The 13,047-nt window shown below is 49.7% G+C and overlaps 1 protein-coding gene and 1 pseudogene across 1 annotated transcript in view; both read left to right on the top strand.

Annotated features, from left to right (window-relative positions):
- Window positions 1-959, top strand: part of LOC123088365 (translation initiation factor IF-2) — a gene marked incomplete in the record, with an annotated part of 2,541 nt that extends 1,582 nt beyond the window's left edge. The window contains 1 exon segment of the mRNA XM_044510557.1: window positions 1-959. Coding sequence (XP_044366492.1) covers window positions 1-624 — 624 coding nt within the window.
- A 6,303-nt stretch (window positions 960-7,262) lies between these two features.
- LOC123088364 (disease resistance protein RPM1-like) lies at window positions 7,263-9,925 on the top strand (annotated as a pseudogene).
- Window positions 9,926-13,047: the final 3,122 nt, after the last annotated feature.

Consider the following 13,047-nt stretch of genomic DNA (forward strand, 5'->3'; position numbering starts at 1 on the left):
GGCGGCGGTGCAGCCCGGCTTGGCTGCGGTCCGGCGGCCTTGCGGTGGCGGCCGGCGGCCGGCGTGGTGACGGCGCCGCTCCATGGCGGCGGGGCGGCGTGGTGGTGCTGGGTGGCCGTCGACGCGCCCCCGGCCCAGATCCGGGCACGTCGGGCCCCATCTGGGCCCCTGGGGGCCGGCCCCCCGGCATGGTCTCGCTGTCTGCGGCGCGGTGAGGAGAAGGAGCGGCTCGGACTTGGGGCGTCGGCGCCGATGGCGTGCCGGCAGCAGCGCGAAGGCGGGAGCTTTACGGGCCCATGGGGGCTCGGCCGGGCCTGTGGGCCTACGGGCCTGGTGTGCTCCTGCTATTGCGTCCGGACGGCTACTGTCGCTGACGGTGGAGGTGGGGCCCTCCCGCGTGCCGATGGTGCTGATGCCCTAGTCCCGGCTCTGATTCTTCGTCGTGCTGTCCTCACTTTACGGTGCCATGGTGAGACGGCGTGGAGGCCTCATGACCGCGTTGGCGCAGGGTGGTGGTTGGTTTGGTGGCGGGATCCGGAGCGCCCGAGGTGCGGGTTGGGATCGGGGGAAACCCCTGTCGGCGTGGCCGACTCCGGCGCGGTGGCGCCTGTGGGTGCCGCCTGACCTTCCGGGAGGGCGTCAGGGGCTACTCTTCCTCTCGCCTCGTCGTGTACCGGGGAAAACCCTTGGCAGCAGTGTCGTCATCGTCGCGATCCTTCTTGCAGGTGTTGATTGGTGCCGGCGCTTCGAAGTCTTGGAGCCTCGTGAATGAGCCCGGTGGGCCTAGCGATCGCGAGGCTTCTTTGTTTTTGTTGATCCGCCGTTGTTGGCATTTGTTTCTTTTGCTCTTTCTCTGTTGTTTCTTTTGGGCGTGACTGTGCTGCTTCCGCCCCAGCACCTATTCCTGTATGATTCGGTTGGTTGCTTTGTATACAAAGCAGGGGAAACCCTTTTTCGGTAATTTATGGTGCATGTGGGAAGCCAGAGCAGGTCTCGACGGCTGCTTAAGCTGAAAGACCGCCATCGGATTGCCAGCCAAATCCGTGACCTCAAAGCAAGAGTAGAAGAGGTGAGCAGCAGGAACACACGCTACAACTTGATCACCGTTGATGCCTCCAGCAGCATTGATGAGGTGAATTCCTACACGGAAGATATTCGCAGCCACTCAGCTAGCAACATTGATGAGGCAGAGCTTGTGGGCTTTGTGCTGAAATCTGAGATGGGCTCTAGACCCATATTGCAATTTCTGAAAAATCTCTAAGGGCCCATGTGGGTTATATGGCACTAGGTGTGGTGGGAAGTTTAGTCCCACCCCGGAAGTGGAAGGAGAGTTGGAGTGGTTTATAAGGGTTTCTCTTCTACATGCTATTGGAGCTTGAGAAGAGAAGAGGCCCTCGCGCACTCCTCCTCCGCCGCCCGCCTCGCCACGCCACGCCTCGCCTCGTCACGACGCGACGCGACGCGGGTTGCGGGATTGAGCCGAGCCGAGCTCACACCTACGCGGGATTGAGCCGAGCCGAGCTTTGCTGCTGCTGCCGCCGGTGACTCCATCCCGTCCGCCACGTACACGGTCGACGGGAGAGCAGGTCTCCGAAACCACGCCCTTCTGGTTCCTGTACGGGGTGAGGGGCGAATAGGTTTTTGGGCAGCGATTACGCGACTGCTCGCTTCCGATCGTCTACTTCCTCTACGTCCGCGTCGCCTTCGTCATCACCATGTCCACCGACGCCGAGAAAGCTGAAGCCGACAAAAAGGTCGCCGAGGACGCCGCTGCTGCCACCAAAGCCGCGGCCTCTGCGTGGCCTACTGGAGGGTATAACTCGTTTATCCCGCTCCTGATTATTTTCATATTAGCAGTACTAGCAGTATGTGTAGATTTGTCTACTGTTTGCTTAGTACGTGCATGTTTAGATCAGAGTCAGTACGTCATCAACTTAGTCAATGCCATGCTAGTGATTTACTCATGGATTAATTTAATCGAGAAATTGCCTATTTACTCAACAATCCAAAAACCTATTATGTGTAGGAATTTCTCGGCAAGTGGCTTTGCCGCTGCACTGAAACCGGATAAGTTTACCGGTACATACTTCAAGCGTTGGCAGACTAAGACCACGTTATGGCTCACGGCTATGAACGTGTTCTGGGTCACCGGTGTCTCCACGGGAACGATTGCTCCTGAACAGGAGAAGGCGTTCAAGGAGGCTACCATTGTGTTTCTCGGAGCAGTTCTTAGCGTGATCGGAGATAAACTGGTCGACGCATATTTACATGTGCATGTCGCCAAGGACTTGTGGGAGGCGCTCGAATCTAAATTCGGGGCCGCCGATGCAGGGAGCGAGATGTATATTATAGAGCAGTTCCACGATTACAAGATGGTTGAAAACCGTCCTGTATTGGAGCAGGCTCATGAGATAATATGCATTGTTAAGGAACTTGAGCTTCTCAAGTGCGAGTTACCGGGCAAGTTTGTCGCGGGCTGCATAATCGCTAAGCTCCCTAATTCCTGGAGGAACTTTGCCACCACTCTGAAACATCAGAGGCGTGAATTCTCTGTGGAGGATGTCATTGGCCATCTGAGTGTTGAGCAGAATTCGAGGACAAAAGACTCGCACGGAAAAGGGGCCGAAGGGACTTCTGTTGCCAACATGGTGAACCAGAAGAACTTCAACTCCCACAAGCCCAAGGGAAAGAACGGTGTCCAACACAATACCGACTTTAAGAAGAAGGGTAAGAAGACCTTCAAGAAGAATAAGAAGGACGAGGGCTGCTTTACTTGTGGTTCGGTTGAACATTGGGCCAACAAGTGCCCAAACAAGTACAAGAAGTCAGGACAGGACTCCAAGTCTGTCAACATGATTGTGGGCAACAATGAGAATGGTGCATCTGGGTACGGTAATTTATTTACTGTTTTTTCAGTGTTTCAACCCAACGATTGGTGGGTGGACACAGGTGCAGGTGTTCATGTGTGTGCTGACATTTCATTGTTCACTTCTTACCAGGTCACAGGTTACGGGTCCGTATTGATGGGGAATGGCGCGAGTGCTTCTGTTCATGGTGTTGGCACGGTCGATCTGAAGTTTACTTCGGGAAGGATCGTGCAGCTGAAGAACGTGCAGCATGTCCCCGCCATCAAGAAGAACCTCGTTAGTGGCTCCCTTCTATGTAGAGAAGGGTTTAAGTTGGTTTTCGAGTCTAATAAATTAGTTGTTACAAAATATGGACTCTTTGTTGGAAAAGGTTATGAGAGCGGAGGGATGTTCCGCCTTTCCCTCGCAGATTTTTGTAATAAAGTTGTGAACCATATTCATTCGAATGTTAATGAATCTGAAGTTTGGCATTCACGTCTTTGTCACATTAGTTTTGGTGTTATGACGCGGCTAGCCAAGTTGGATTTAACCCCGAGTTTCACTTTAGCCAAAGGTTCTAAGTGCCTTTCATGTGTGCAAGCTAAGCAACCTCGCAAGCCTCATAAGGACGCGGAGGAGAGACACCTGGCACCATTAGAACTCATACATTCTGATCTTTGTGAGATAAATGGTGTGTTGACTAAAGGTGGAAAGAGATACTTCATGACATTGATAGATGATTCCACTAGATATTGCTATGTGTATCTGTTAAATAATAAAGATGAGGCTCTACACTACTTTAAAATCTATAAGGCAGAAGTTGAAAATCAACTTGAAAAGAAAATTAAACGAGTCCGGTCAGATCGTGGTGGAGAGTACTTCTCGAGTGAGTTTGATTCCTTCTGTGCGGAACACGACATTATTCATGAGAGGACGCCTCCCTATTCACCCCAGTCAAACGGGGTTGCCGAGCGGAAAAACCGTACTCTAACTGATTTGGTTAACGCCATGTTAGATACATCGGGTTTATCCAAGGCATGGTGGGAGGAGGCTATATTGACGGCATGTCATGTCCTGAATAAAGTTCCGACAAAGGATAGTGAGATCACTCCCTATGAGAAATGGGCAAAGAGAAGGACGACACTCTCGTACTTGCGCACTTGGGGCTGTTTGGCGAAAGTCAACGTGCCGATCCCCAAAAAGCGTAAGCTTGGACATAAGACCGTGGACTGCATTAATTTGGGCTACGCTAAGAACAGCGTTGGCTATAGATTTCTAGTAGTGAAATCTGAGGTACCTGACCAGAAGATCGGTACAATTATGGAGTCTAAGGATGCTACATTCTTTGAGGATATTTTTCCTATGAGAGATATGCAAAGCACTTCTAGACAGGAATCTGAGGAGACTCCTGAACCTGCCATCCCTATGGAATATTATGAACAAACACATGATGAAAATCCCGAGGAGGATGACGAGGAAACCCTTGGTAGGGGCAAGAGACAAAGGACTGCAAAGACCTTTGGTGATGATTTCTTCGTGTACCTCGTGGATGATACTCCCACTTCTATTTCAGAAGCGTATGCCTCTCCAGAAGCTGACTACTGGAAGGATGCGGTCCGTAGCGAGATGGATTCCATCATGGCTAACGGGACATGGGAGATCACTGACCGTCCCTATGGTTGCAAACCACTGGGATGTAAGTGGGTGTTCAAAAAGAAGCTTAGGCCCGATGGTACGATTGAAAAGTACAAGGCTAGGCTTGTGGCCAAGGGCTATGACCAGCAAGAAGAGGAAGATTTCTTTGATACTTATTCACTTGTGGCTAGACTGACCACCATTCGAGTATTACTCTCGTTGGCGGCCTCACATGGTCTTCTCGTCCATCAGATGGATGTTAAGACGGCTTTTCTAAATGGAGAGCTAAAGGAGGAAATCTACATGCAACAGCCTGATGGCTTTGTGATAGATGGTCAGGAAAGAAAGGTGTGTAGGTTGATAAAATCCTTATATGGCCTGAAACAAGCACCTAAGCAATGGCATGATAAGTTTAATACAACTCTGACATCTGTTGGTTTCGTTGTTAATGAGGCTGACAAATGTGTATACTATCGCCATGGTGGGGGCGAAGGAGTTATACTGTGCTTGTATGTTGATGACATACTGATATTCGGAACAAACCTCAAAGTCATTGAGGAGGTCAAATCGTTTCTATCTCAGAACTTTGAGATGAAAGACCTTGGTGTGGTTGATGTTATCTTGAACATCAAGCTACTGAGAGATAATGAGGGTGGGATCACACTTCTGCAATCCCATTACGTTGAGAAGGTGTTGAGTCGTTTTGGATATTCGGACTGCACACCATCTCAAACACCATATGATCCTAGCGTATTGATTCGAAAGTCCAAAGGCATGGCTAAAGATCAATTGAGATACTCTCAAATCATTGGTTCACTGATGTACCTAGCGAGCGCAACGAGGCCTGACATCGCGTTTGCTGTGAGCAAACTGAGCCGGTTTGTTTCCAAACCGGGTGATGTACATTGGCATGCTGTTGAGAGAGTTATGCGCTATCTGAAAGGTACTATGAACTATGGACTTCACTATACCGGATACCCGTCGGTACTTGAAGGGTATAGTGATGCGAATTGGATCTCTGATGCTGATGAGATGAAGGCCACAACTGGGTATATGTTTACTCTTGGAGGTGGCGCTGTTTCCTGGAAGTCTTGCAAGCAAACGATCTTAACGAGATCGACAATGGAAGCAGAATTAACGGCATTAGACACATCTGGTGTTGAAGCGAGATGGCTTCGAGATCTTTTGATGGACTTGCCATTGGTTGATAAACCGGTTCCGGCTATCCTTATGAACTGTGACAATCAGACTGTCATCACCAAGGTGAAGAGTTCAAAGGACAACATGAAGTCCACTAAACACATAAGAATGAGATTAAAAGCTGTCAGAAAATTAAGAAACTCCGGAGTGATAGCGTTGGACTATGTCCATACGGCTAAGAATCTGGCAGATCCCTTTACAAAAGGGCTATCACGTGTTGTGATAGATAATGCATCGAGGGAGATGGGTATGAGACCCACATGAGTTGCCATGGTGGTAACCCAACCTATATGATCGGAGATCCCGTGAACTAGGACCTGGGAAAACAAGCCAGTGGTGAACTGAGGAGAGTAACTATACTAACCCACTCCGTTGGAGATGCAATACTCTCGATACTGTATGGTAGGATGACTACGGTCTCAATGTGTTCCAAAGCTTATAAAAGCAAGATGCTATCCTACAGAGCGATCTTTGGAGGAACACACCTATATGAGCCCGACTGCTGGTCACTGTCTATGAGATTGGGGTGATCTCTAGTAAGCTCATGAATAGGCCAGGAGTGTGACTTATATGCTCCACCCGAGGGGTCAGCCTTCGGCAGCCTAGTACTAGTAAGACATGTAGTGAAACTTCTTTACGCCAAACTGACAATTCAAGGCATAGTCCATTGTTCAGTTGTGAAGGAGTGTAGCCACTTGTTCTAGGTGAAGTTCAATCTTAACAGGTCTTTAGTGAAACACTGGTATATCGAAACAGCAATTGGAACAGAGGACACAATGGGCACTCGAGATCTGGTGGGGGATTGCTGAAATCTGAGATGGGCTCTAGGCCCATATTGCAATTTCTGAAAAATCTCTAAGGGCCCATGTGGGTTATATGGCACTAGGTGTGGTGGGAAGTTTAGTCCCACCCCGGAAGTGGAAGGAGAGTTGGAGTGGTTTATAAGGGTTTCTCTTCTACATGCTATTGGAGCTTGAGAAGAGAAGAGGCCCTCGCGCACTCCTCCTCCGCCGCCCGCCGCGCCGCGCCGCGCCGCGCCGCGGGTTGCGGGATTGAGCCGAGCCGAGCTCACACCTACGCGCTTATTTTTGCCAAACCACGCCCTTCTGGTTCCTGTAAGGGGCGAATAGGTTTTTGGGCAGCGATTACGCGACTGCTCGCTTCCGATCGTCTACTTCCTCTACGTCCGCGTCGCCTTCGTCATCACCATGTCCACCGACGCCGACCGTGCCGCCGCCGAGAAAGCTGAAGCCGACAAGAAGGTCGCCGAGGACGCCGCTGCTGCCACCAAAGCCGCGGCCTCTGCGTGGCCTACTGGAGGGTATAACTCGTTTATCCCGCTCCTGATTATTTTCATATTAGCAGTACTAGCAGTATGTGTAGATTTGTCTACTGTTTGCTTAGTACGTACATGTTTAGATCAGAGTCAGTACGTCATCAACTTAGTCAATGCCATGCTAGTGATTTACTCATGGATTAATTTAATCGAGAAATTGCCTATTTACTCAACACTTTGCTAAGGCTAAACAAGAGCTGATTGAGATGGTGGATGTCAACTCCAGAGATGGTCTTTGCAAGGTGATATGTGTTGTTGGCATGGGTGGTTTAGGCAAGACTACTCTCGCAAGGAAGGCATTTGAAAGTAAGGAAGACATTAAGAACACATTTTCTTGTTGTGCATGGGTCACCGTCTCGCAGTCCTTTTCCAAGATAGAGATGCTCAAGGACATGATTAGGCAACTTTTGGGTACCGATTCAATGAAGAAATGCTTGAAAGATCTTGAAGGCAAGTCATTGCAAGTAGATGATCTCGGCATATACCTCAGGAAAGAGCTAGAGGAGAAGAGGTACTTTATTGTTCTTGATGATTTGTGGTCCATCGATGCTTGGAATTGGATCACAAATTTTGCTTTTCCTATTAGAAACAATAGAGGTAGCCGAATAATAGTAACAACACGAGATGTGGGATTGGCTGAGCAATGCACTTCTGAATCGCTTATCTACCATCTTAAGCACCTGCAAGCAGATGATGCCACAAATTTGCTACTAAGAAAGAGTAGGAAAACGCAGAAAGACATTGAAAATGATGAGACCATGAAGACCGTGGTCGCTAAAATAGTAAAGAAGTGTGGTGGTCTACCACTGGCTGTACTCACTATAGGAGGCATGCTTGCCACCAAAAAACTGTCAGAGTGGGAAAGTATTTATAAGCAGATTCCCTCGGAGCTCGAGATCAACCCTAGCCTCGAAGCAATGAGGTCGATAGTGACTCTCAGTTACAACCACCTGCCATCTCATCTCAAATCATGCTTTCTCTATTTGAGCATTTTTCCTGAGGATTCTGAAATAAAAAGGAGGCGTCTGGTAGAGAGATGGATAGCTGAGGGACTTGTCAGAGCCAAGGATGGGATACACTTACATGATGTTGGAATAAGTTATTTCACTGAGCTTATCAACCGTAGCATGATTCAACCCTCAAAAGTGAGCATAGAAGGGGACATTAAGAGTTGCCGAATCCATGATATCATGCGTGATGTCATGGCCTCAATTGCTAGAGAGGAAAATTTTGTGTACTTGGTGGGAGATGATGTAACCAGTGCCGTGGAGGGCAACTTTCGCCATGTAGCATACCATGGTAGCAAGTGCCAAGATATAGGCATTGATTGGAGCCATGTGCGGTCAATAACCATGTTTGGTGACAGACCTGTGGAGTCATCACCTTCACTTTGTTCACGTGACGGGAGGATTCTAAGAGCCTTGGATCTAGAGGATCCACATTTTGGAGCCACACAGATAGATATCAATAATATAAGGTTGTTCCGTCACTTGAAATATGTGAATCTATTCTATGATAAGGGTATACAAATATTTATAAGCTTCCAAGATCCATAGGAAAATTACACTTCTTGCAGAAATTGGACATAAGGAACACTCATATATCAACCCTACCAAATGAGATTAGTAAACTTGAGTGCCTCTTTAGCCTCCGGTGTACAAGAAAATATGAGTACTCCTATTTTGATCTACATAGCCCCAAAGATTGCTTGATGCACACACTCTGCTTGCCAATGCCGTTCACACAGTTTGTTGATCCTGATGAGCACGCCGAGAAAATTGCAGAGCTACACATGGCCTGTTCTAGCTGTTGTTCTGTGTCAGTGGGTGTGAGGATCCCGAAAGGGTTCAGCAACCTTAAAGTCTTACAAGTACTAGAGGTTGTGGATGTGAAACGAACCAGCAGCAAGGCAGTTAAAGAGTTGGGAGAGCTTATGCGGCTTAGGAAGCTACGAGTGGGAACAGCTGGTGCCACCGAGCAGAAGTGCAAGGTACTCTGTGAGGCTATCGAGAAGCTATCTTCCCTCCGCTCTCTTCATGTGGATGCTGATAGCTGGAACTGGGCTTGCTCGTTTGGAAAACTTGATTGGCTGCATTCTGTTTCCTCTCCTCCCCCACTCATGAAGAGCCTCAAGCTGAATGGATTTCTTGGAGAGATACCAGACTGGATTGGGAGTTTGATGCATTTGTTGAAGATTTACCTACAGGGGAGCAAACTGATGGGAGGTAAAAGTAAAACAATGGACTTATTAGGGACACTGCCGAACCTCAAGCTTCTTGGTTTTTCCAAGAATGCTTATGTTGGAGGTAAGCTAGTCTTCGGAGAGGGAGCATTCCAAAATCTCAGAAAACTTGATTTTAGTGCCTGTAGTGAAGTGAAAGAAGTGAGATTTGAGGACGGCACCTCGCCCCACATGGAAAAGATACAATTTGCCCATTGCAGGTTGCCATTAGGCTTGGTGCGCTGCAAGGTGATCTGGGCGTGCACCCCAACCATCCTGTTCTGCGACTCCTCGAGGACTGGAGCCACCACGACCTGGGTGACATCTTCCAAGGATCCACTACTGTAGTACAAGTGGAGGAACCAACGGAGGGACAGGAATCATCTCTCCATCCTGACCCTGCAGCAGCGGGAGAGAGCTCCTCCCCCCCAGGTGGCGGTGGTGACGACGGGGAGCGACAGGTCAGCTAGCTACTTTATCTTTCGTTCAGTAGCAAGTACAGTACTCCCTCCGTAAACTGATCACTAAGTTTACGGAGGGAGTACTGTACAATCTATCTTCCTGTTGATGTTAGTTACTAGGCACTTACAATCTATCTCCCTTCTCTTCTGTTTTCTTGCCGTTTAACAGCGAAGATGATCTGCGGTGAAGACGAGGTTCAGTTGACCCCTGCTGGATGCTGCAGTTAGGCTGCCACTATGAAACTCCTGCTTCCATGCGTGTACCTCTTCCGACCAAATCTACATCAGTTTGCACTTTGCACTCGATTCAGTTTCGGTTTCTGACCATGTTTTTCCCGCTTCTAACAGGAGGCGTTAACATTTCATCGGTTAACATTTCGTCCCCATGAAATGCCTTGCTTCCATGTGTGTATCTCTTCGACCAAATCTCCATCAGTTTTTTTCCCACTCTATTCAGTTTGGGTTTCTGACGGTGCTTGTATTACCCTCCCTGCCACTTTATTACATTTGCACTAACCCTTACGTCCCTCTCGGGTTGCCTCCCTGCGGGCGACTCGGGAGGACTCCGCCGCCGCCGCCTAGTCCCTCCAGCGCCCTTCTCCCCCTCCGCCGCTGCCGATGGTCGGCGCCGGGCAAAGCCCGTGCGTGCGACGGTGGCGGCGGGTGGTCTTTTCTCCCGTTCCCGGACCCACGGCGGCGCGGGCGTCCTGATCTGCGCGGTGCGGCCCTTCCGACGGTCTGTCGGATCCAGGAGGCGGCGAATCATGTCTTGGGTCAATAGTTGGATTTGTCCGGCTTCCTTGTTTTGGTACCTTACGTTCCGTTATATCGGCTAAGGTAGCGCAGGGAGAACTACTGACGGGTTTTTTTTTGCGGGGGGACTACTGCGATTGTGTCCCAGTTCTTCCGGACGAGCACCTCAGTAGAGAAAGTCGAGAACTGACTGTCATGATGCGGCAAGAGCTGGTCGCTGTTTGAGAGGTATTAAATCCTTAAAGATTTTTTCCGCTTAAGGCGAGGAATCGGCCTTATCCGATTTAGGCGTGTATAGCACCCCAAGTTCGGCCTTCCGACTGCTAGGGCGTTGAAATTTAAAATTATAGACTCCTATGGCTAAGTGAGAGTTATAAAGCCGTATAGTCCGATTGCCTGGTTCGCTGCGCTAAACACCTCTTTAAAGGACCAAGAATTTGGATAAAGAGTGTTTGGGTTTATCACAAACACCCTAGTACTAGTTACGTGGGGGCGGAAACCGACGACTGGCCTACTTTCAGAATTTTATAAACAGCCGCACAGAAGGTAATATTTTAAATCCAAAAGCATTACATCACACACAAGAAATTGTTTTCATATTACAGAAGGACATGAGTACATTCACTCAAAAATTATATCCTTGGTACATTCATCGGCCACAAGGCAAACGCCTTTCATAACACCATCATAATATTTCTCGGGGTAGCGATGTGCCTTACCCTCCGGCGGTCCATCCTTCACCAGCTTCTCTGCATCCAGTTTGGCCGAATACATCTTTGCACGAGCAAAGGCCCGACGGGCACCCTCAATACAGACGGATTGCTTAATAACTTCAAGCCACGGACTGGCATTTACCATCCGCTTTACAAGGCCGAAGTAGCTGTCGGGCAGGAGCTCACTAGGCCACATCCGGACTATGAGGTCCTTCATGGCCAGTTCGGCCGCCTTGTGGAGTTCGACCAATTGCTTCAGTTGGTCACTTAGGGCCATTGGGTGTTCGTCTCCAGTATACTGGGACCAGAGCAACTTCTCCGTCGAGCTCCCCTCTTCGGCACGGTAGAACTCCGTGGCATCCAATATGCTGCGTGGCAGATCTGCGAATGCCCCTGGAGAGCTCCGAGTTCAGGTAAGTAAAAGAAATGTCTCCTCCACATGCTTGCTTTGCATAATGAATGCCTTACCCGTCGCTATCTTCTTGGCCACCTGGATTTCCTAAAGGGCCTTTTGGGCTTCAGCCTTGGCGCCTTTCGCGCTCTGGAGGGCCTTTGCAAGCTCAGACTCTTGCGTCTTGAAGTCATGCTCCAAGGACTCAAACTTCTTGCCAAACTCCTGGAGCTCTTGTTGTACCTCGCTCACTCGAGCATCTTGCTTTTCACACTCAGTGTGCTCCGTGGCCGCCTTGTCTTCGGCCTCCAATAGCGCTTTCTTCAGGGCCGCCACTTCGGTCGTGGCCCCTATTAAAAAATCATGATGCTTTTTGTTAGCGTCACCAATTTTTCCTCCTCTATATGACACACGGACGGGGTATCACTTACCTTCGTTCTCTTCGAGCTGCCTATTGGTGAGGCTGAGCTCTTCTTCGGCCTGCCTCAGGTACTGTTTGAGTCCGGGGACCTCCGCTGTGCGGGCAGCAGCGGCCAGCAGCAACGCCTGCTTATTCACATAGACACGTGCTGTTAGACTCCTGCGGTTTAGAGTTGACCCTCCGTTTGTCTTTTCTTCCCGAACACCAAACATAGTATCAGGGGCTACTGTCTATTGGGTGATAATTTCTCACACTTTTTATTACTTACCTCAAAGCCTGTTAGGAGGCTGGTGCAGGCTTCGGTCAATCCACTTTTGGCAGACCAAACCTTTTCAATCACCGTACTCATAAGAGTACGGTGCTCTTCATCAATGGAAGCGCCGCAAAGCACTTCCAGTAAATTATCCGATGCCTCCGGCGGGATGGAGGTCATCAGCATGGCCGGCTCACCCTCCTTAGCGAGGGCTGCCTACCTGGATCCGGAACCTTTAGAGGTTCCGGTGCAGTGTCCGGCTAGGAGCCCAACTTGCTGCGGCTCTCATCAGCATAGTCTATGGGGATCTTACCCCCCATGTGCCCGGCATCTGGAATTTCACCTTAGGGCGTCTCCAGAAGCGCCGCCCCCTATTCCGGTATCCTTTGGGACAACACCTCAGTGTCATCCGCGGGGCGAGGGGAGGTGGCCGTCGGGAGTGAATTGATCTCCGACTCACTCAGAGACCCATCCGAAGAGGATACCTCGAGATGGGACCCGGCCGGACTGCATATGCGTGTTCAGCGTTATTACAAACTATGAAGTTAAGGTGCATGAAAGGTATTACAAAGTGCGGATACTTACGATCTCGCCAGGGGCTTGCCCCTGGCAACCATTCATCCTCGCTGTAGGCGGTCGTGGTGGAGTGATTCGGAAGGGATGCCTTCCCCTTCTTCGGCGTCCTAGCCTCCCCCTGTGGGGCGGCTTTTCTTTTGTTCTCCTCCCCAATGCAGGGAGGGGGAATTTCTTCATGTTTCCCCCGTCTCCGTGGGAGGAATCTGCCTCGCCGTCCTCGAACGACGAGTCTATTACGACC

This window comes from Triticum aestivum, chromosome 4A (assembly GCF_018294505.1).
Source record: "Triticum aestivum cultivar Chinese Spring chromosome 4A, IWGSC CS RefSeq v2.1, whole genome shotgun sequence".
NCBI lineage: Eukaryota > Viridiplantae > Streptophyta > Magnoliopsida > Poales > Poaceae > Triticum > Triticum aestivum.